The 23,585-nt window shown below is 47.3% G+C and overlaps 1 protein-coding gene across 8 annotated transcripts; it reads left to right on the top strand.

Annotated features, from left to right (window-relative positions):
* The first annotated feature begins 8,562 nt into the window (after nucleotides 1-8,562).
* On the top strand, nucleotides 8,563-17,747 carry LOC146356017 (uncharacterized). 8 transcript variants are annotated; one of them, XM_084831648.1, is made up of 6 exons: nucleotides 8,564-8,625; nucleotides 8,833-8,976; nucleotides 10,797-11,734; nucleotides 13,012-13,946; nucleotides 15,777-15,903; nucleotides 16,637-17,747. In XM_084831648.1, exons 4-6 carry the CDS (start codon nucleotides 13,158-13,160, stop codon nucleotides 17,485-17,487), a joined length of 1,767 nt encoding a protein of 588 aa, XP_084687774.1. In that variant the 5' UTR covers nucleotides 8,564-8,625; nucleotides 8,833-8,976; nucleotides 10,797-11,734; nucleotides 13,012-13,157; the 3' UTR covers nucleotides 17,488-17,747. The 8 variants fall into 8 exon arrangements, with proteins under 8 accessions (XP_084687773.1, XP_084687774.1, XP_084687775.1 ...); XM_084831647.1 differs by lacking the exon at nucleotides 10,797-11,734 and having other exon boundaries at nucleotides 8,563-8,625; XM_084831649.1 differs by lacking the exon at nucleotides 10,797-11,734 and having other exon boundaries at nucleotides 8,833-8,972.
* The last annotated feature ends 5,838 nt before the right edge of the window (nucleotides 17,748-23,585 follow it).

The following is a 23,585-nucleotide window of genomic DNA, read 5'->3' as shown; positions in this document are numbered from 1 at the left end:
TGCCTCCCTGGGTAAGGATTCCACTATTCCTGAGTGACCAGACACTCTGAAGTTCACACAGAACCAGCTAGAGCCCCTCATTCACGTTCCCACGGACGTGCCTGAAATGTCTGGGCTGCTTTTTACGAACCCCTGAGCCCTGTGGGAGGGAGGCGCCTGTAGCTGGACTCTCCCACCATGTTAGTTCAGACAATTCAAGGTGCTGGATAGAATGGAAGGGGACATCTTGGCAAGGTGGTCTTGTTGTTTATGAGCAGCCCTGCTGATTGGATTGGCCACTAACAATGACTGGCCAATAGGCCATTGAGGGCAACTTAGAATGAAGGTCTACCACAGGGGTCTCCAACGAGGCACCCCCTGGGCACCCAATTTGGGGGTAATTTTTAAAATTATGTTTCCCCATATATATATATATATGCGCGCGCGCGCACACACACACACACACACACACACTTGTATGAAATGCATACAGCTTTCTAGCAATTTTACATGGGCTTCAACAAAATATACAAATAAGTATCCATTTTAAGGTGGCGTCTATATGCCACCCGTTCAAATATTGAAAGTGTTGTAAGGTCCTCAATCCACTGCGCTATAGGACGTGAGTGAGAGAGAGCTTCGGCTATTGGGCGGTATAGAAATGAAATGAATAAATAAATAAATAAATTTATCCATCCAATGCTGTAATATTAGTATTTTAGCTGTCCAAAGGGTGCAGATAATCCATTTACGCTGAACATTTGTTAATTTTCAAGAAGCTGGTAAATAATTTAAATAATTACACTGAATGTTACAAAGAGAAGTATTGCATTGATATAATCCCCCTGCCCCCCACAAACTTCAGTTTCTTCTGTGGGAAAATAATTAATGGAGAAAACAGGTATTTTCCATGACTCCAACATTTTGGAACTGGTATATCCCTCCCTGTCTCCCTTCCAGACCCCCCTGGTGTATAGTTACCGACTGCAGAGGCTGGTCCAGTATCTAGTTCTCTTTGGAGAAAGGATCGATGTCAGGATTGGGCCCAGACTCCCTGCAGAGACCATGGAATCAGAGTCAGAAGATGAAATGGGACAGGGGGCAGGGGAGGAAACCCACAAGGGGCTCCAGAAGATAGAGAAGAATCTTCTCAAGGCAAGGTTACTCAGTTACTGCCAGGCATAGACACCATTTCTCCCTCTGTGGGAACTTAGCAACTTGCCGAAGGGGAGAGGAGAGCATGGGCCAGACACCGCATTAAGCGAGCAGAGCAAACGAAGGAATTAAGGCAGTCTCCTGGGTTAGCCCATCACAGAATCTGTAGGGGAAGATCCTCCCTGACGGCGGGACTGAGAAAGCCTTTCAAGTTCTGTGTTGAATGTGTTATGTTACATTTGCAACGACTTTCTATTCTACCGCAGTGCATCTCTCAAAGAGATCTTCAAATAAGCTAGCTAGAGCTGGGGCAGCTTAGGTTGTTTCTACATGAAGCATTGATTGTGCGCTTGTAATTGGCCACTCACGGAAGTTTGCAGGTCCCTTACGTAACGTCTTAAACCTCTCAAGGTTTTTCCCAGTTATCCTGCCTTAAAAAAGACTGGAGATAAGCTGGAATATTTTAAAAAACCCGCAGTTTCTGTAGCATGTAGTGCCAGCGTAGTGCTATAATTCTGCCACTAGACAGCGCTGTCCCATTGAAAAATATAGAAAGCCCCAGCAAGCTGCTGAGGAAGGGCATTTTCAATTCATAGAATCATAGAATAGTAGGGTTGGAAGGGGCCTACAAGACCATCGAGTCCAACCCCACGTTTGTTGTGTAAAGGAGCCAATCCTAATCATGCCATGGAAATGGAAGCAAAATGCTCTGGTAGGGCTGTAGGATTTTCTCTTAATGCAGAGACACCCATAGTCAAAGAACCAAAATCTGAACTGCTGAAAGACTGACTGTTTCCATATAACAAGCCCGACTGACTTTATTATCGAGTCTTTGTTTGGTGACTACAGGCTGGGAGAGAGCTTGACCTGGCCGCTGGTCCCCAATCGCTATCCCAGCTGAGATTTATTTGCACCTTTGGACTCTTATCAGATTTCCCTCTTTAGTCCAGCAGAAGACATGTGGGAGAGTGAGAAGAAGGGGGAAGCAGGTGGAGTGCCTGCTAGAAGAGATGAGGACCAGGAACTTGAAGAGAATGCGGAGTATTGGGGTGGACCAAAAAGGTAGGAGAGACTGGAAATGAAAGTGAAGTGGAAGCAAAGGAATCAGTGTGTTGCTGCCAGTCAGGGTGGGGATGTCTCTGAAATCCCAGTCCAACAAATAGTACCAAAAGGAAGAAGTAAGAAGGGCCCTGTGTGTGGGAAAAGCTTCAGCAGCAATGCATGTCTTAGCAGACATCGCAGAACTCGCCCAGTTGAGAAACCTTACAAATGCTCAGAGTGCAGTGGGAGCTTTTGTTTTCAGTCGAACCTCATTAAACAGAAGAGGGCACACACACAAGGCAGAGACTGTATAAATGCTCAGAGTGTGGAAAGAGCTTCCACCAGAATGACTTACTGATGTTACATCTGATAATTCACACGGGAGAAACAGTGTCGGTGCTTAGAGAACCGCCCAGAGAGCTTCGGCTATTGGGCAGTATAGAAATAAATAAATAAATAAATAAAATAAAAAATAAATAAATAGAGTGTGGAAAGAGCTTCAGTCAGAGCACACACCTTACATCGCATCACAGAATGTGCACAAGGGAGGAACCATATAAATACTCAGCATGTGGAAAGAGCTTCCATTGGAGCAGAGATCTGGCTGTACATTATACAGTGCACTCGGGAGAAACCATCTAAATGCTCAGAGTGTGGAAAGAGCTTCCAGCAGCATAATAATAAACTGAGGTCACGTCAGAGAAGTCACACAGGAGAAACTGCATAAATGCTCTGAGTGTGGAAAGAGCTTCCATTGGAGGAGTACAGTCTACTGAACATCAAAGAATGCACACAGGAGAAAAAGCATCCAGATGATGTTTTCATGCTTCATGTTCTTTGTTAATTATTTAAGACGTTATTTGTGGCTATTTAAGAAGTCATCAGTAGTTTGTTCTTCATGGAACATTGAGAGGGTAGAGGTGTCTTGGCTGCAGGCACTCTTGAATTAAACTGATTATCTGGTTGCTTTCCAGACTGGGTTCAGGCCCGGTTTCGGGATGGAGCTGGCCTTGGTCACCCTGATGGATGACCTTCCTCTGGAGAGGGACAGAAGGACTCCGACCCTGCTACTTTTTCTCAAACTCTCAGCAGCTTTTGATACCATTGACCACAGTATCCTCCTGAACTGCCTCTGTGAGGTGGGGGCACTGTTCTACAATGGTTCAGCCCTTACTTGTGGGGTTGGCTCCAGCGAATAACATGGGGGGACTCTGTCTTGGTGTCACGATTCCCTTAGCCCCCACTTAACTTCACGCCCAAACATACACAGACAAGAGGCTTCAGTCTACAGCTTTTAATCCATTACTTCACAGAGTCATACAGATGCAAATTCTCAGAGAAACTCTCCATCTACCAGGAATGCCTTCAGGGGATCCAAATGGAATTTACGAGAGTTGCCCACCATTTGAAGAGCCAGGAGGTGTCTCGCTAGCCTCACTTAAGCGGGGGAGGTCCCTCTCTTGTTGTGAGGCTTCTAAGTGCATCTTCTTACGCAAGGCCAATCAGGTAGACCGTCTAAGTTCCACCCCTGCCTTCTCTCTCTTTGCTCCATACCTGGCATCTATTAGGTCAACCTCCTGTTCACTGCCTCTCATGGGGGGTGGGGGGTGAGGAGGGACCCTCAAGCTCAGCCATCTGTACGTTTGAAACCTGAGAAGCAGGCCTACTCATCTCTGGACTAGCCTGGGAAAACACCTCCCCCATGTCTGATGGTTCTTCTCCAGAATCTGAACTGCTATCTCACTCCCTGCGCTCAGAAACGACCCTGATACTCGGCCCCCAGCAGCTGAATTGTGGGGTGACACAGGACACAATTCTGTCTCCACTGTGACTTAATATGAAGCTGTTGGGAGCGGTCATTAGGAGATTTGGGACAAGGTTGCACCAGTGTGCTGATGACACCCAGCTCTATTTCTCTGTGAATCAGGAGAGGCTGTGCACATCCTTAGCCAGTGCCTGGATGCAGTTATGGGTTGGATGAGGGCTAATAAACAGAAGCTGAATCCTGTGAGTGGACAGTTCCCAGGCCTGGGAATTGGGGCCTTTGTCTATTCTGGACAGGATTGTACTCCAGCTGCCTTTGGCTCTCTCCTCTGGCCAAAACATAATAACGGACTTGGGTTCTCTGTTCTTCTATCGCTGGGGCCTCATCAGCTGGTCATGCTGCCAGTCTCTCCCAACAAAGGATGAGGCGCACTCCGCACTCCTCCAGTGCTCCTGTGTGTGAGGACAGACTTCCAGCAGTTTAACATAGGTTAGCAAGCTCATTTTATGTTGTTATTTTCTTTTTAAATATCCTTTGCTTTCCCTTCCTGCCCCTTGTTATTTTCTCTTTTTAATAAACATTCACTCTTTAACTTGGACTGGAAGTTTGGAGTATGGATTTCTGACCAAAAGAAGGGTTCTTCTCTGGTCACACGGCCTACCCACTTAGCAGTGCTACCAAAGTATTTGGATCTGTGCCTATGAGGAAAGGGGAGGGGAGCAGGCTGTTGGCACACATGGACAGGCGCAACCAGATGCTACATCACCCCTAGGCAAGTATTTAGCCTATAACTCTGGAGCCTGCCCCCCCAAGCCAGAGGAAAAAGGAGGTGATGGCACGCATCCAGATATTTTGATCTGTGAGCAAATTGCCTGTCGGAGGGTAGTTGCAGCACAGAAATGTTTACTTTTGCAAACTTTGAGGTTCCCCCAAGCATCCTGATACCACTTCATGCATGAATTGTGCCATTTTGGCTCCAAAAACATTGGAATTCACACCCTGGACATCAGAAATACAGGGAACAACAAGGTGATGGTCAGCCACAGTGTTTTGGTACTTCTCACTGAAACAGAAGAGAAAATTCTGCATGCAGGTAAATCAAATTCTGTGTCACAGATAGTTGAGCCAATGTCCATAATCTTTTTTTTTTTATCATGATTGTTCTGGTTTTTGGCTAGTCAGTTATTCATTCTTACATCAAAGCCAAATTAAACAAGAGATTTTAATTCTTACAATACCAACATACTCGCTGTCTGGTGGCATGCTTAATGCTACTGCGAGGAAGACTTTGCAATGCCTTTTTCACTGTTAGATGCATAAGTGTAATTTTCAGGTCTTCAGGTGGAGCCGAAAAGATAACAGCTTTAGTAGGATAAAAACCCATATCTTGATTCAGGCCAAAGCTGATAGAATTGAATTTCCTGATAAGTTGTAATTTGGTTTCATGCTTGCGTCTCCCACTGAAGATCAAGAATGGCCACCTTAAAGGTCAATGACTGTAACAAAGTGTCCTGGGAGGTTGAAATTATCTACTGGTTTCTGAATAGTGCCCTTTCTGATGCCAGATTTGTTTCCAGACTGACCTGGTTGCCCTACATAGAATGCATTGCTGGCAGATATTATATCATGATGAGGGATGAGCAGGTGAATGAACTCTTGATGTTGTGACTGATGCTATGAGTTCCTGTAATAGCGTTGCTTGTGTAGATAACGGAAAACAGTAGCATTACCTCTACAGTCATTCACTAGGGTTGTTAGGCTGCAACCCTGTACCCACCTACCTGAGTGTAAGCCCCACTGAACTCAGTTGGACTTCCTTCTGAGTAGGCATGCATAGGATTGTGCTGTAACAGCCTGCCATCTCGCTCCACGCCATCTCCCAGGCAGTGTAATAGGGCTGCAGCCATTGCCACCCCAGGCAAACAGACTGAGGTTCAAGACACTACATTCTGCACCTGAGCAGTCTCTGAGTAGGTAAGGAGACATTAAGACACTCTGCTCACAGTTCACAGCCTTTTTCAAAGATTAATTTCTCTTTGGGGAGGAACTCTGCACATGCTCAGAAGTACTCCACTCTAGTTGACAGAATTACTGTAAACTAAAGGTGGCAACGTGTGTACATTTGTCGCAGGTGATGTTCTACCCAGAGATTTTCTGCTATTCCTTTCACAGAAATAAGGATGAGAGTAAAAACTGGATCTAGGAAAACAAAAATGGATCCTCTGAATTTGCATGATTTTTACAAGGAATCCCATCTCTCCAAAATCCCATCAAATCACAGATTATATCTATGTCCACCATGAAAACCACAGAACTGCCACTTTCTGGCATTGCCATAGAGCAAATAGGGATGGATGAATATGCAATTTTTTGTTTCTCGCCGTTTCTCATTTTTTCCACGTCATTTATTTATTTAAAATATTTTTTGGCTGCCTTTCAGGTCAGAAGCCCTCTGAAGGTGGCTTACAGGTCATTCCACCCATTTTGGCATCAGATTGTTTTTTGGAAAAAAGTCTGCACAGAAATGTGTATGCATTGCTGTTTGCATTTCTCATCAAATATGCATTTTTGTATCCCATTTTGCATAATGCACACTTTTGCAAGCAATTTTCCCATATATAATGTATATTTGTATATTATTTTCATCAATATATACATTTCCGTGCACATTTTCGATGAGAGAATTGCATCACAAAATTAGCAGAAGTGTGAATACTGAAGGATAGCTGTTTTGATTTCATGTATTGTTTTTGAGAAGTACAAACTAGGTAGGTTGAAATCAGATGCAGACTGAACACAGTTCTTCCCCAATCGCTAGGTGCAAAATATGGATCTGAGGCACAGATCCTCAAGCTTTTTATACAAGATGCCACCCAAACCACTGTTGAACTGCATGTTACTTCTATGTCCATGGACCAAACCATAAAAATCATGTTTTTGGCACTGCCATGGCGCAAAAACATGGCTCTGGGCTGCAGAACTTCATGGAGTCTCTGTATTTTTAAATGGAATTCCTTCAAACCATGCATCAAATCACATAGCATCAGAGGCCACAGGTAGCACCATAAAAATAATGGGAGTAAATGGCTCAATTTGAAGTGGAAGGAAAACATATGGAGAGAGCCCTCCTGGGTGAGGCCAAGGGCCCATATAATCCAGCATCTCATATCCCATGGTGGCCAGCCAGATCTTCCAGGACTCAGCAAACTGGTATTCAGTGGCACACGGCCTCTAAACATGGAAGTTCTATTTAGCCATTGTGGGTTGCAGACCCCCTATTATCCTCCTCTATGAATTTGCCTTAGTCTCTTGAGAACATAAGAAAACTTTCCCCAGTCCCAGCCATCAACTGATGTCTTTATATGGATTTATCTCTAATGGCGCAATCCTATTCATGTTTAGACAGAAAAAGTCCTGCAACTCCCAGCATTCTCCAGCCAGCCATGCTGGGATTCGTAGAACTTTTTTCTGTCTAAATATGCCTAGGATTGCACCCTATTTTTCCAAAAAGCCATCTAGTCCAGTTGTCATCACTATTACCTTGGGGCAGAAAACAGCATAAATTAACAACATGTCATGTGTTCTTTTGTCTGCCTTAACTGATACTAAGCTACATCTATGCCAGTTGTGTAGGGTGGTTCTCTGTACTTTTCAATAGCATGGGACACTCACTGCCGCTGAACAGGGAGGTTTTATTCAGCCATTCTGTCCTCCTCCATGACTTTGCCCAAGCCTTTAAGAGCATACGAAGCCATTCTTGAATCCCAGGGGCAACACCAGTGGCAGTATCAGGACAGGACTATGGAGCCAAGGGCATAGGGCCCCACTCAGGCAAATGTAGCAGGAGAGCCCCCCAAACAGAACAAGCCTGGCCTAGCACATTTTGAAGCCGCTGAAGTAGAATGCATTGCAATGTAAAGAGAGGGGCCCATAAGACCATGAAAGGCGAATCCTATGCATGTTTAGACAGAGAAAAGCCATGCTGGCTGGGGAATGCTGGGAGTGGTAGGGCTTTTCTCTTTCTAAACATGCATAGGATTGTGCCCCAAGTCCAGAATCTAGAGAGACTGAAAGAACTGGGCACGGTCGGCCTTGAGAAGAGGAGACGGAGGGGAGACATGATAGCGCACTTTGAAAGGTTGTCACAGGGAGGAAGGCCAGGACCTTTTCTCCATCATCCCAGAGTGCAGGACGCGGAGTCATGGGCTCAAGTGACAGGAAGCCAGATTCTGGCTGAACATCAGGAGAAACGTCCTTGACTGTTGGCAATGGAACCAATGCCCCAGGGAGGTGGTGGGCTCTCCCATGCTGGAGGCATTCAAGGCGAGGCTGGACAGCCACCTGTCAGGGATGCTCTGACTTGGATTCCTGCATTGAGTAGGGGGCTGGACTCGATGGCCTTGTAGGCTCCTTCCAACCCTGCTATTCTAGGATTCTAGGATTCTATACCCAACTGCACCACTGGTCAGCACAACAGAAACTGTCGCGGGCTTCCCCGACCTCTTTGCTGTTCACTTCGATCAAGGGGTTAAGCTCACGGAGTCTTGGATTCCTAGAGCAGCTGAGGTGCTTTGGGAAGGGCGGGATGTGAATAATGTGACTCACTTCCTGCCCCGCCCCCCGTGGGAAACTGGGGTTTGAATTTCCCAGGCGCTGCAGCCGGAGTGATTGTTCCGCGCGTGTAGGTGAGTGAGGAAGTGGGGTTGCAGCAAGGAGAGGGGGAGAATTCTTGGCAAGAGGGTTTCTCCTTCCCCCCCACTTCTCTGGCTGGGCTTGTGTGCCTTTTACAGCTGTGTGGCCCAGGCAGAAGTTGAACTGGTGAAGCTTCCCCTCCACCACTGGTTTTCTGTGCTGGGGAAAGCTGTACCGGCTGAATTTTGCGTGTCCTGTAGGTTTTGGTGGTGCCCCGCCCCCCGTGACCTTTCCCTGTCGCGTCGCTTGGACCAAGGACTTGTCTTCTTGTGGTCTGTCGCCCTGCAAAGAGCTGTGGACGCTGATGGCTGTGTGCACAGGCATGGAAGGGTCAGCACGGGTAGGTGAGTGAGAAAAAGCCTCTGCTAGATAACAAGGTCATAGCTTGGGAGCACAGTACTTGCCTTGCACGCTCACCGTCCCAACTTCATAGAATTATAAACAGGAATTGTACAAGGTAAGAGAGAATTATCAACAGGAATTATACAAGGTGTGAGAGAATTATCAACAGGAATTATACAAGGTGGGAGAGAATTATCAACAGGAATTGGGAGGGTAACATTGCCTTCCCTGAATGGCAGTAGCTCTTAGGGGCTGTGGAAGTAGAGTCTTTTCCATTACCTCTCAAACCAGGGTTAGGTGGCTTCCAGATGTTTTGAACTGCAACTCCCATCATCCTTTACCCTTGGCCATGCTGGCTGGGGCTAAGTGGGAGTCATACTCCAGAACACGAAACTGACGGAAACAGAAGCACTCCAAACCCCATCCTGGATGAAACATGTAATGGCTAAGGGTTGTTGTTGTTGTTGTTTAGTCGTTCAGTCGTGTCCGACTCTTCGTGACCCCATGGACCATAGCACGCCAGGCCTTCCTGTCCTGCGCTCTCTCCCGGAGCGTGCTCAAGTTCATATTCATTGCATCGGTGATGCAATCTAGCCAACTCATCCTCTGCCGTCCCCTTCTCCTTTTGCCTTCAGTCTTTCCCAGCAACAGGAAATTCGCCCATGCCTGTCCATTTTAGTTCATTTTACATTCCAGGTTCCTAAACAATATTGTTCTTTACAGCATCGGATTTTCTTTTCACCACCAGACACATCCACAGCTGAGTGTCCTTTCGGCTTTGGCCCAGCCGCTTCACTCTTTCTGGCGCTACTTGGAAATACCCTCTGCTCTTCCCCAGTAGTATATTGGACACCTTCCGACCTGAGGGGCTCATCTTCCGGCGTCATCTCTTTTAGCCTTGTGATACGTTCCATGGGGTTTTCTTGGCAAGAATACTGGAGTGGGTTGCCATTTCCTTCTCCAGTGGACCACATTTTGTCAGAACTCTCTGCCATGACCTGTCCGTCTTGGGTGGCCCTGCACGGCATAGCTTATGGCTTCACTGAGTTACGCAAGCCCCTTCGCCACAACAAGGCAGTGATCCATGAAGGGGAATGGCTAAGGGACTGAACTACAAATCAAGAGGTCCCTGGTTCAAATCTCTTCTCTTGAGATGAACTAAGGGGATCTCTCTCAACCTCAGTCGGGTAGATTCCTTAGGTGATCTGCAGTAGGTTAGCAAGGATATCTGACTCTCAATGGTTTAACAATAGCATCAACAAAGAACCTTTCGTGCGTCCAGTATCAAAGGCAGTATACCTATGTACATCTGTTCCTGGGGAACATGGGTGGGAGGGTGCTGTGGCCCTCATGACCTGCTTGTGGGTTTTCTTTTGGGGCAGCTGGTTGGCCACTGTGTAAACAGAATGCTGGGCTAGATGGACCCTTGGTCTGGTCCAGCAGGGCCCTTTTCTTATATTCTTAAGAACTGTTGTCTATCAACAGTTATCACTTGGACAGCAGTTTCAACAGACAGGCACAAGTAGCTTGATCTTCTGCACTTGATGGGATTTACTGTATTTCTATTCAAATTATAATTATTATTTCTAAATTTGCATCTATACATATAAATTAGCACATGCACATTTTATGAAAACTGATGTCCTCTTTGGTTCTTTTGGGGGGTGATAGATTTCCTTTTTTTTGGTGAATCATAAGCAATCATACTAGTCGCTGTGCTCATCTTATTCACATTTAAGCTTTATATGACCCATGCCCCTTGTATTTCATGGCCTTTGGGATCCATTGTTTATAATTTCTCTCTCTCTCCCTCTGTCTGTAGTCACGCACATAGATCTCTGCTAAACATCGACAACCACGCATCTGATGAAGTGGGCTCAAGTCCATGCAGGCATCTGTGCATTAAGGCTGCAATCCCTATGCCTGGGAGTAAGGCCCGTTGAAGTCAGTGGGCCTTACTTCTTTTTTTTAAAAATACTTTTAATTCTATTTGTATCTTTTTAAATGAAATAAACAGTGCCAACAACCTAATCAATAACTACAGTTTCCCAACAATACAGTATTCTTAGGAGGACACAGCGATAACAAAAAGGAGAAAAAGAAAGAAGGAAAAAAGAAAGCAGAAGAAGGAAAAGAAAGAAAAAAAATCCATTACACACCAACTTCAAATCCCATTCTACTTAAGACTTATACCTATAACATTGGCAATATTACAATTCAATAGAGCATAGATAATCAGCCTTACATTTCAATATTCCATCATCAATCTTATAGGAAGGAAGTAGGCTCATTTCCAGTAACCATATATTGCCATTCAGTTAACAATTATAAAGCTTAACAATTTAACCAGCCAAAAATCTTACTAACCAGTCTCATAATAATGATAATGAAAATGGCCTTACTTCTGAGTAGACATGTCTAGGAGTGTGCTGCCTTTTTGTTAGTCCTTAAGGTGCCACTGGACTCCTGCTTAATGTTTAAATTGAGGCTCCTGCCTCCTTAGAAACCCTGCCCATTGTTAACTTGAAAAGCTTTCTGCTAATCCCAAATGCATGTGGGCTTGTGGCGATTACTCCCCTAGGGTGGCCACATGTCCAGCCTTAGAGAGGGCAGTCCTCTCTTTGAAGGGGTCCTGTATTTGAAGGGCTGTCCAGTCCAAGACCAATTTAAAGATCAAGGACCATCGGAAGGGAGAGCGGAGGCCTGGAAGCTGCACACCGACAGCGCAGGGGTGGACAACCTTGTTTGCTTTCCCTTGGGGTAATTTGTTGGGGCTGTGTACTGGTGGTGGGTTGGGCCAAAGCCAGTGGTGGATGGGGTCAGAGCCAAAGGGAGGTGGGGCCACCCTTTTCACTCCCATTCTGCCATCCTTTTTTCTCTCTCGCTTTCTACCACCCCATTTGTGTGTCTCGCTTCTTCACTGCTCCTTCTCTCTCTCTCTCTTCTTCCCTCCCTTCCCATCCAGTGGGCTGCCAGGACAGTTCTCTCTTGCCAGAGGTCTTTTACTCGGAACTCATCCCTTGCAAAACTCTTGAAATTTAGCCAAAGGACCCCATGATATTAGGCTGAGGGTCCCAGGCTGCCCACCATGGAGTTTGCACCTGGACAGCATCCTGAGCAGGCACACAGGTTGCCTGGCCAGTTTTCTCCACTATCATGAGATGTGTTCTATTCCTATTTAAAAGACAGTAATTATTTCTAAATTTGCATCTATATGTATAATTGCCATATGGCATATTCTGCAAATCCATGTCGTCTTTTGTCCTCTCATTTTGTCAATGCGTTAAATGGCCTCCTGTTAGGGTTCCCCTTATGGCCTGGACCCCCGAGCAACTCTTTAAGGATCTCTTGCCTCCTTAAGAGCTCCACCTTCCTTCCTTTAAACTTCCCCTTCTCAGTAACATGGAGTTTAGGCTATAGACATGGGGTGACTGACACTCGAGACACAGGGTTCAACCACAGCAGTTTACTAGTAGATTTAAAGCAAACAAATTATAACTAAAAGCATTTACACAATACAGCTGAGTGATACAAAAGGCATTAAAAGAAAAGAAATTTTTCAAAATGTAAGTTCCTTTACCCTAGCTGTCCTTAGACCTTTCTAGGCTACTTCTTCCTGCTCCCTCTTCAGACTCTAGTCTCACTTCAGGCTCTGGCTGTCTCTCTCTTATTCTTGCTCTAGCTGCAACCTGGTCTTACTGACTCTTACTGGCTCTCTCCCTCTCTTTATATACCCTCCTCCCTCAAAACCGAAAGTACTGCTTCGAACCTGAAGAAATGAAACTTAACTGGAGAAATGAAACTACTCCTCTCAGGGTTACCTCCTCTCAACAGAAAACTCCAGGCTGCTAAGCCTTACCATTTTTTCCCTTTGCCTCTGTAGGCCTCAAACCTTCACACCGCCCTACCACAGTCAGCACAGAGAAGGGATGTTTGCGCATGCTCAGAAGCACCACTTTCTCAGCTATAAGAATCCTGATCTCTACATTCTGATTTTTATTTTTGGGTCATTGGTCTCTCTTTTTCTTTCTTGTCAGGGAGAAGAAGCCTTCTCCACCAATCAGCAGGAATATTAAATTTCCCCTCCTAACTCCTTGCATGTGAGGTCAAAAAAGACTGCTAGGCTTGTGGGGATAACTGACAACGCCAGCAGAACAGGGCCAATCTTTTCCTGGAAAAGAAAATGGCTGATGAGCAAAGTGATGCATTGCCTCTGGGTCTCCAGAGCAAAGCTGGGGCTCAACAGGGGGTGAAAATTGAACAGCCGGACCTAACAGCCATTGAACTGGGGGCAGAAAAAGACCCTCACATCACACAGGCCGGGGGTATCGAGGATTTCTGGGAAAGAAACATGCCAAACCATGTTAAACGGGAGCCACAAAAGGGGCTGCCGCAGCCCTGGGAAGCCCAGCTGCAGGACTTCCTGAAAGCGATGGAGTCTTCCCACTCAGAAGGGAGAAACCCATGTCAAATAATGCTGGCATTAAGGGATGAGGCTCAGACCGCCCTGGCCCCTTCTGAGGGAGCAGCAGACACCAGGCTGCATCCGAGGAGAGAGGCCCAGCTTCTGCCAGGGCCCAGCAGACAAGCCCAACCGATGGCGAACAGCCTGTTGGCCAAGGACAAGAAAGAGTGTGGGAAAGTGAAGGAAGAGATCCTAGAGGAGGAGAAAGAGGGTGCTGAGGCTGACGTGCCACGCCAACGTTTCCGGCAGTTCCTGTACCAGGAGGCTGAGGGGCCTCGAGAGGTTTGCAGCCGCCTCTGGGATCTGTGCCACCAGTGGCTGAAGCCAGAGAGACACACCAAGGAGCAGATCCTGGAGCTGCTGATCCTGGAGCAGTTCCTGGCTGTCCTGCCCCTGGAGATGCAGAGCTGGGTCAGAAAAGGCGGGCCGGAGACCTGCTCTGAAGCGGTGGCCCTGGCTGAAGGCTTCCTGCTGAGGCAGCGACCTGAGGAGAAGCAGGGCGAGCAGGTGAGAGTGCGTCCTCTCGTTGATCCTGGGGGTTTCAGAGTTCTACCCCTGCAGCAGAATGGAGGTAGTAGAGTCCTAAGGTGGTAAGAGAAGGCTGTAGCACTGCAGGTGGGCGATACCGTTTTTGAATGCTTCCTCATAGTGTAAAAAGACAAAAATCCCTGGAAGTAGAAGGACTAGTGAATCAGGCAGATGGGTTGTAGCCCAGTCTGCTCTTTACTGTGCTAATTTTCTGATTTAGGAGAGTGTTGTTCTTTTTATGCCTGGCAACATTAAAAAATTCAGATAGCCCTGGCCTGCAATATGAAGTGGTTCTGTCCACTGTACAGCTGACACCTGTCCCTTTACTTAAAAAATAAATAAAAAAAATCTGGCAGTGGGCAAAATTGCTAGGTGTCTGGGAGCTGCCCCTTTAATTTCCCACAATGCTTCCTACAAGGCGTTGCTCTGAAGCACTGTGGGAAATTTTAATGGTGGCCCGCAACTGCCTGCTGCCAGGTAAGCTCACCAGGGAACACCTGGTCAGAGGCCCACCAAACGGCTCAGTTGAGCTATGCTCAATTTGCTGCACAGGTGGGCGAGAAGAACTGGCCCATGTGGCATCACATCTGCCCAGTGTCTCATTCAAACATGACCCCCAGCCGGCGAGGGTAAGATTCGGCGTTGGGCATTGCAGATCTCTTCTTGCTGCTTTGAAGGAGATCTCCTTCTCCCCCAAGGGACTCTGCGCTTGTCCCTCGTGCGTGGAGCTGCCTTGGAGAACGCCTTTCACTCAGGAAGCCACTCAGGAAGCCTTTGGCATAGACAATCGCGCTTGTTCTTTATCGAGGGAAAACCTCTTGGAGATTCTTTTAGAGGATCCCTCTCCCTTGCTTCTTTGGAATCCTCCAAAAGAATCGCCAAGAGTTTTTCCCTTGATAAAGACCAAGTGTTGAAACGTGTTGGGAATTCAATTGGTGCAGCTGTTTCTTTTTTTACTTTGGTTTCCAGCCTTATAGCTGTTTTTTCTGGTCCCCGTTGGCACTGTTGATAGACAATTGCACCCCTTACGGAGCCTTCGCTAAAACTGAACTGGATTTCTTCTCTGACGACTCACGCAAAGTATATTGGGGGTTTGCTACAGAGATGCCAAGGGATCTGTGGCCAGTGGCCGATTCCACCTTTCAGGTTGCATGTGTCTCTCTAGACATCTAAACCTATGGCTCTGTGTCGTAGTTCTGCCTTGAGGGGCCAGAGAACCTGGTGCCTTCTAGGTGTTTTGGATCAGTACCCATGATTTCTGACCATGCTGGCTGGGGCTCATGGGAATTGTATTCCAAAAGATCTGGAGGGCACCATGTGGCCTGCCTTTCCTCTACCACATTCAGCCATCTCCTGCTCCCTCAAAGGACCCTGTCCGTTCTCCCTTGCTGCCCATTACGCTTGAACACCTGTTAGATGCCACCTCTCTCACTTCCTTGGGCACAACCCCTCTATTCCCCATGTCCTTCCTCAGGCTTCCCAAACCAGGTGCCCTCCAAATGTTTTGGACTATAGCTCTCATCCGTTCCAGCAACAGGGCCAATGCTCAGGGGTGATAGGAGTTGTAGTCTCAGACATCTGGAGGGCACCTGGTTGGGAAGGCTCCCCTACTGTACTGAAACCCCTAGGCAGGTATAACGGAAATAATTGCACATTTTTCTCCCTAGGCCATATTGTTATTTCTCCTGTGTCAATTTTGTAAAGATTGTAATCTCCTTGGGGCAGGGACCTGTGCTTTTGTATTCTGCAAAGTGCCAAGCACACACTGATCAGGCTATCTAAATAATAATAATCTCCTTTCTGATTTAGGTGCCAGGGGTGGTCAAAGAAGGGGCTACTAATTTCCCTGAAGTTCAGGGGGCACCCTCAGGTGCCTGGCAGAGGCCGCCCTTCATGGACATCAAAGAGGAGACTGGTGGAGATGCAAACCTGCTAGGTAAGACAAATGCCTTGTTGTGGAGTCTTAAGTATCGTGTTTAGGTATCTTGGTTGATCACAATCTGATCCTGAGCCAGCACTGTGGTGCGGCTGCTAAAAAAAGTGAATGCAAGTTTAGGGGCTGCATTAACATAGTAAGCACAGTGTTCAGATCATGAGAAGTAACAGTTCCACTCTATTCAGCGCTGGTCAGGCCTCATCTGGAGTAGAAATAGTATTAAATGGTGTGTTTTTTTTAAGTTTATTATTATGGATCACTGCTATATGAACCTAGGAAGAGCTCTGTTAGGTCGGCCTAGAGGTCTGCCCAGCATCCTGTTTCCAACAGGGGGCAGACAGATTTATTTATTAATTTATTTTATTATTTGTATTTAGAAGAACCCTGTAAATCGAGATGCTTCTGAGTAGCCCATATGCAGCGCATGATGAAGGGAAGAGTCCCTGTTGTTCGTCCCCCAACCCCGCCACAGCAGCTGGCACCCAGAGGTTGACTGTCTCTGAAAATGGAGGTTCCATATGATGTGGACTACCACTCATATCAGCCTCAGCCAGCAGGGGAATGATGGGAATTGTGGTTAAAAAAAAAAATCTGGAGGGCACCAAGCCTGCATTATAGGGTAAGAGAGCCTTGCAAATATGTTCAGTTGTCTGCAGAGGTTAGCGAGCCCACAAAGATGGAGGGGCTATTTAGAAGCCTGGATGCTCATGTCAGGATTCTCTCCTTATTCCAGCAGGAGATGGGAGGGAGCAGAACAAACTGGAAAACTCCAGGAAACTGGAACCGCATTGGGTATTGTCAGGAAGAGCTGGACAGAGTGTTTCCATCTGGCCTAAGCAAGGAGAAGCCTCTGCGAGCCAGGAAGACGCTTACCCTGAGAAGGAAGGGGACAAATTTATTAATTCCCAGGGCAGGTACGTGGAACTTGCTGGAAGCGTCGTCCAGCTCACTATCCCCCTGGGTGACAGTCAAAAGCCAGGAAACGAGAGAGAGAAGTCGTGCATCCATTGCGGGAAAGACTTTCAGCTGAAGTGCAACCTTCAAGCTCACGAGAGAACCCACACAGGTGAGAAACCATATAAGTGCTCGGTCTGCGGGAAGGGCTTCAGCACCAGAGCCTACTTGATCACCCATGAGAGGATCCACACGGGTGAGAAGCCCTACCAGTGCTCGGACTGCGGGAAGAGCTTCTGCGACAACTCCAACTTGATTGTGCACAAGAGGACCCACACGGGGGAGAGGCCATACAAGTGCACCGACTGTGGGAAGAGCTTCCGGGAGCGGCCAGTCCTCATCAGACACCAGAGAATCCACACGGGGGAGAAGCCGTACAAATGCAGAGACTGCGGGAAAAGCTTCAGCCAGAGCTCAGGCCTCTTGGTGCACGAACGGACCCACACACGGGAGAAGCCGTACACCTGCACAGACTGCGGGAAAAGTTTTGGTGGCAATTCGAACCTGAAGGTTCACATGAGAATCCACACAGGGGAAAAACCTTATAGATGCTCGGAGTGTGGGAAAATGTTCAGCGACAGATCACTTCTCATTCGGCATCAGAGCACCCACCAGGAGGGGAACTGTTAAAGAAAACAAATGCACTTGCTGTGTTAGTAAAAACTATGAATGTGCCTCCATACTGTCTGGAAACCTGACATTTTGATACACACCTGGCCAATGAAATCCTGTGCATGTCTATTCAGAAGTAAGCCTCATTGAATTCAGTGGGGCTGACTCCCAGGTAAACGTGCCTAGGATTGCAGCCCCTGCCAAGAGACCTACCCTGATTACTATGAATGTCTGAAAATGTTACTTTAAAAAAAAAAAAAAGCCTCTTCCCCTCTAAATGGGGAATGTGAACTCTGCCAAAATGGCTAACGTACTGCCACAACACTTGGAAAGCTGATACACATATTGCTCAAAACGTCCTAGGCATGTCTGAAATAAAGCGACTTCAGGCACAATCCTATCCAGATGACCGTCAGCCTCTGAACTTGGAGGTGATCGTCACCTCTGTGCTTCTCCTGTTCTGCATTTTTGCTGGACGGGCGTTTTTGCCTGTCTAGCTAGGGCTCTGCGGAGAGGGAGGGCAGGAGGCTGGCGATAGCTCGTATCGCCGCTTCGCCAGTTCCCTCCCCACCCAGAGAACCGCCGCCTTTCCATGCTCTCCAAGGTCGCTTTTGCGAGCTCAGAGAGGCAGCCGGCGTGGTTCTCTGTGCCGGCAGGGAGGGGGAGGAGGCGGGGAGCTCAGACTTGTGTGTCCAAGGTTGGAGCGCTATCTCCGACCTCGGATCCAGGAATCAGAATTATCCTATGGCCCCCCAGGTGCTAAGGGCCATAGGGTTGCTCTCCCCGAAAGTTGGCTGTTCAGTATTCAGGATGTGGAGCTTATTTCGTCATAAGACAGTTCCAGGGGTCAAGCAGACGGCAGCTGCGACTGAGTGTTGAGCTGGGCTAGTTCCATTGCTGTCTCGCACGCTTGAGTCGGCCCCGAGGTTGAGGTAGGGAGAGTCTTCGTAGTACCCTAGTATCAGCCAGGAATGCAAGCTGAAGTTACTAGTAGGTTGTAAACTTGTAGGATGTAAACCTGTAGCAGATACACTTTCCTTGCCCCTATTGGCGGGCGGGGATGGGGGTCTCAAGGGCAGGTAGTATTAAACACTGTGTACTGTAGTAATAAATACTGAATTGTATATATGTAGAGAGTTTTAAGCTAGGAATTTATTCTCCTCTGCCACCCACCCCTGTGTTTCAACAGCTCTTCCAGCAGTAGCTCCAAGTTATTGGATTAGCTTTGCCTGCAAGTAAGTTTGTCATAGAAAGCCACGTAATGAACATAACTAGGATTTTTGTTCCAGGTGGTTCGATGTATTGGATGTATTCTAGATTCTATTCTTCCTGTAGTAAAATTCCAACTCAAGGTGGCGTGCTCTCTCTCTCTCTCTCTCTCTCTCTCTCTCACACACACACACACACACACACACACACACACCTAAATTAAAAACAAACCTAACCATCAAGCAAACCTCATCACAAAACATCATAAAATGCATGCAGAAGGTCCCAATTAAACCTCTGGCACCTCCAGTTTTAAAAGAAAAGGTAGCAGGTGATAGAAAAAACGTTTTCTGCCATGATTCTTCCTTACACTGCAAGAAGGACAAGATCTGAATCCCAGAGGAGTCCATGCGAGCAGGCAGAAAAGGACTGTACCTTTAGGGTAGGGACTGTACCTCAGCGGTAGAGCCCCTACTTTGCCTGCAGAAGCTCCCAGTTCCTTGAACTTTTAAAGTTGTATTTTGTGGGAAGCGTGGGGAGGAGTGCTGTAAGCCACTTTGAATTTATTTTCTAAAGAAAAGCATGGAATAAAAGTTAAATAAGGAATAGTATTATACAGATAGCCAGCAACAGATCTCTGCTCGATGAAATATTTCATGTATTTATTTTCATGTATTTAAAATTATTTTTAGGCCACTTTTAAGGATAGGTCTCTAATTCTTCCAAAAATCCATCTAATCTAGCAGCTGTCAGCATTATCATATGGCAGTGAATAACATGCAGGAACAACATGTGTGTTCTTTTGTCTGCCCTAAATGATACTAAGCTACGTCTATGTCAATCCATTGTGATAGCTCAAGTTCTAGTTTTATTAGAGAGAGAAAAAAGAATGAACCCTGCTGATCACATTAGCTGTGCCATGGGCTAGCTAGTCTTGGATTCGGTTATGAAGCATTTAATTTTACAGAGCTGGAAATCTACAAATGCTTCTAGAATCCAAAAGGGGCCGGTGGGATTAGTACAGCGGCCACCCACTACTCTTAAGATGGCATAATTTGAGGTAATGGCTTCTGGCACTGCCTTCTGAGCACCTTGGTGAGTAAATGAAAGAGCAAGGTCTTTATTATATTTTTATCCTGCCCATCTTACAAGGAGGGTCAGGGCATGATTTTTCTGTCACCTCTCACTTTCATCCTCACAACAATCCTATGAGGTAGGTAAAGCTGAGACAAAATGAGATTTTTTTATGGCTCAGTTGGGATTTGAACTGAGGTATAGAGATGTGAAGGCCCAGGAGAAAAATGGTGGTGGTTGGGGAACCAACTTAAAAACCGGGGGAAAATGTAAACCATCTCCCGCCCCCCGACTTTTTTGTCCTTGGAAAAAATGGGAAAGTATTTCTCTTCCCCCCCACACACTTTTTTTTTAGGGGGGCTTCACTTATCTAAGTTTCCCCAGCCTGCCACATTAACCACATCACCCTGACCTCTTTCTCTTGCCCTATGTCATGGGGGATCGCCTTCCACTGTAGGGTTATCCTACCATCCAATCCCATTGCCACCATGAAACTTGCACCCTTTAGAGAGAAATCCTATGGCCCCTAGACAGAGACTGGGGGGGGTGTAGGATAGTTTGGATTCCTGGATCGGAGGTCGGGGACAGCGCTCCGGCCTTAGGCCCAGGAGTCCGAGCTCCCCTCCGCCTCTCCCTCGCAGCCACTGCAGAGAGAACCGTGCTGGCTGCCTCTCCAAGGTAGCAAAAGCAACCTTAGCGAGGACTGAAAGGGGATGTTCCCAGGGGAGGGGAGTAGACTGGGGTGGCCGGCTCATGCCTTATTCCCCAGCCTCTTTCTCTCCTCATTGACAACACCCGACAAGCTAAAACACAGAGCTGGGGGAGCACAGAGGCGAAGCTCACCTCCGCACTCCTCCCGCCCTGCATAGGTCACCTGTCAGCATCCGGGTTCGGAGGCTGATGGGCATCCAGATAGGATTGCGCCCTTAATGTATTCAACCCCTTTTTATGTCTAAGGCGGCTGAGCTTACACGGAATAATGGGCTCAAGTTACAGGAAGCCAGATTCCGGCTGAACATTCGGAAAAACTTCCTGACTGTCAGAGCAACACGACAATGGAACCCATGAGCCAGGGAGGTGGTGGGCGGTCCCACACTGGAGGCCTTCAAGACGAGGCTGGACAGCCATTTGTCAGGGATGCTCTGACTTGGATTCCTGCATTGAGCAGGGGGTTGCACGCGATGGTCTTGTAGGCCTCTTCCAACCCCACTATTCTGTGATGATTCTATGATTCTAAAACTAGAAGTTTGTGGATTTTAAAACAAAGATATAGCGAGGGCCAAGGGTGCTAGGCATGACTGGGTGCCTGCTGAGGGCCCGCACCCCAGCGGGGGCCCACGGACAAGGGCCCCCTGGACGTGCTCCTCTTCACCATGGCAACCTGCTTGTTCCCCTGCCTCTCGCTCTGGTGCTGGCAACAAAGGGGGTGAGAAGGAGAGCGGTAATTGCCATGGTCTCCTTGCTCTCTGCCTGTCAAGCAAGCCTGTGGTAGCAATGTTGAGAAAGATGAGGAGCAGGAGCAACTAGGGACGTCGGTGGTTCTGGGCGGAACCAATATAAGGGGCTGCCGAGAGGCATTTGAGAGTCTTCTCAGGAGTTGGTTAAGAGTCTTTGGGCCCGTTAAACAACCCTCACACAACCCACACAGCCCATGTTCTCACAACACGACAAGCCACGGTGTGCACCTGCCACCGCTTGCATATTCAAAATGGAAGCTGGTGTACACCGCAGAGCCCCATGGGTTGATTAATCCACCGTGACTTAGCATGACAAGCTGGTTCGCACATCACGGTGGCAATTCCTGGGTTGTTTAACCTAGGAAATGTGGGGACAAGGGGAGTATGTGAGCCATTCCCGCTTTTAATTAACTCAGCAATTCCTGGATTGTCTATGAGGTAAACAACCCAACAATAAACCATGGGTTGACTCTGGGATGTTTAACCCATAAACAACCCGGAGTTTCCAGGTTCACACATCATGAAACAACCTAGGAATGAGATGTTCTTGGGTCATTCATTAAAAGGAGAAACAACAAGCATGCCTCCGCTCTTACCCAGGAATTGTCACCTTGATGTGCAAACCAGGTATGGCTGTCATCTCTCACCCCCTCAGGCTTCCCTGTTTCCTCTGAGCTTAGCTGGAATCCTCCAGTAGATAAGCAGAGGGGTGCAAATTGAATTTTCCTTGCAACCATATATTGTTGTGAGCTATCCCTGTTGTAATGCAAAGTATTTTGGGGGTGGCTTGGTTTTGAATGGGCAGTTAAAACTCATTAGCTTCACAAGAAACCTGCTCCTGGTGGAGATGAAAACAGCTATAACTGGGTTTTATGGATCAACATAGAGGCCTGCAGTTTTTGGACAATGCCTGCCTGCCTGTATGCGAGGGAGACTGTCATGATGAGCGCCTGCACTTCAGAATTTACCCCTACAGCCCTGATTGGGAATTATTTTCATAGAAAGGAGCACTGAGTCAAGCGAGTCTCCATGGGGGCTTGAAGAGGTCCTCAGAAAAATGCCCCCTGATGGATCCCCTTTTATGCTGCTGGGTTTAGTGCTGGGGTGGGGAACCTCTTTCCGCCTCAGAGTTGAATTCAGTTTGGGAGAAGCTCTGGAGGGATGGCATTCCAGTGGTGGGCGGGGCTGAAGCAAAAGGGGTGGAGCCAAATACCAGCATGTTTTCGCTTCAAACTCTTCCTGCCAGTAACTCGGCCTTCAGAGAGGCAGTTCAGCCTTTTACAATGGGGGGAAGGAACTGAACAAAAACAGGGAAGCCACCCAACAATTGGTGGTTGGGGAAAAGGGGGCGTGGCCATCTGGGGAGCCCTGGAAGGCTGGAGTTGGACTCCAGGAGGGCCAGATTTGGCACCTGGGCCAGAGATTCCCCACCCTTGGCTTAGCGGACTTAGCTGGCAGTGGCAGCAGCAATCCGTGCCACCCAGCTAGGAGCCGCCATTTAAATTGCCCACAATGCCCTGGAGGGGAAATATGAAGGGTGAGCATCCCAGACCTGCTACCCAGTGCAGAGGGTGCTTGGAAGGGAGAGCATCATCACTGGGTCCCTCGCTATTGCCAGAATGAGCCGTGTCTTGATGGCAGGCCTGCCCAACAGCAGTCTGCAGTAGTACAGCCTGAAATTAAGTTTACTGCCTCATGAGAACTAGCAATCTCCCCTGCATTAGTGAAGGAGTGAATGCATGAGCTCTAGTTTTGGTGGGGCCGGAGTGTGGGGATAGGAGGTTTGGTACCTATGAAAGTATTTCCTGTTCCCATAGGCCAGGCTTCTCCAATGTGGTGACCTCTAAATTATTTGGACTACAACCGTCATCAGCCCCAGTCAGCATGGCCACTGGGCAGGCATGATGGGACTCATAGTACAAAACAACTGGAGACCACATTGGGAAAGGCTGCCATAGGTGTTAATCCACACAGCTTAATCCAGTACATGTTTACTTAGCAGTCCCACTGAAAGCAGTGAAATAGGGTTTACTGAGTAAATTTTACTCCTAAGTAAGCATGAATACAATTGCAGCCAAAAATTTAATTGCAAGAGAAACAAAAAAGGGGGAAAACAACAACAAAATATGGCAAAACAGTGCATCCATTTGCAATAACATTTCACAACACCAATAATACAAGGAAAAAGAAAAGGAAGGAAAAGAAAGTGAAAAAAAAATGATTCTACACTTCCGTTATAAATATATACATTAATATAAGCAATCCATATATCTAAAAAAGCATCCATATGAAATTGACTGTAGGGTATACATTCAAATGCAGCAAGAGCAGTAAGATCTTCAGACCACTGAATGATAGGTAGGGAAGCCCACCAGC

This window comes from Heloderma suspectum, chromosome 2 (genome assembly GCF_057233095.1).
Source record: "Heloderma suspectum isolate Gila_16-S chromosome 2, 16-S_ref, whole genome shotgun sequence".
In the NCBI taxonomy this organism is placed as follows: Eukaryota; Metazoa; Chordata; class Lepidosauria; order Squamata; family Helodermatidae; genus Heloderma; species Heloderma suspectum.
The sequence above is the reverse complement of the archived record's forward strand: the minus strand, read 5'-3'. Positions and strand labels throughout refer to the sequence as shown.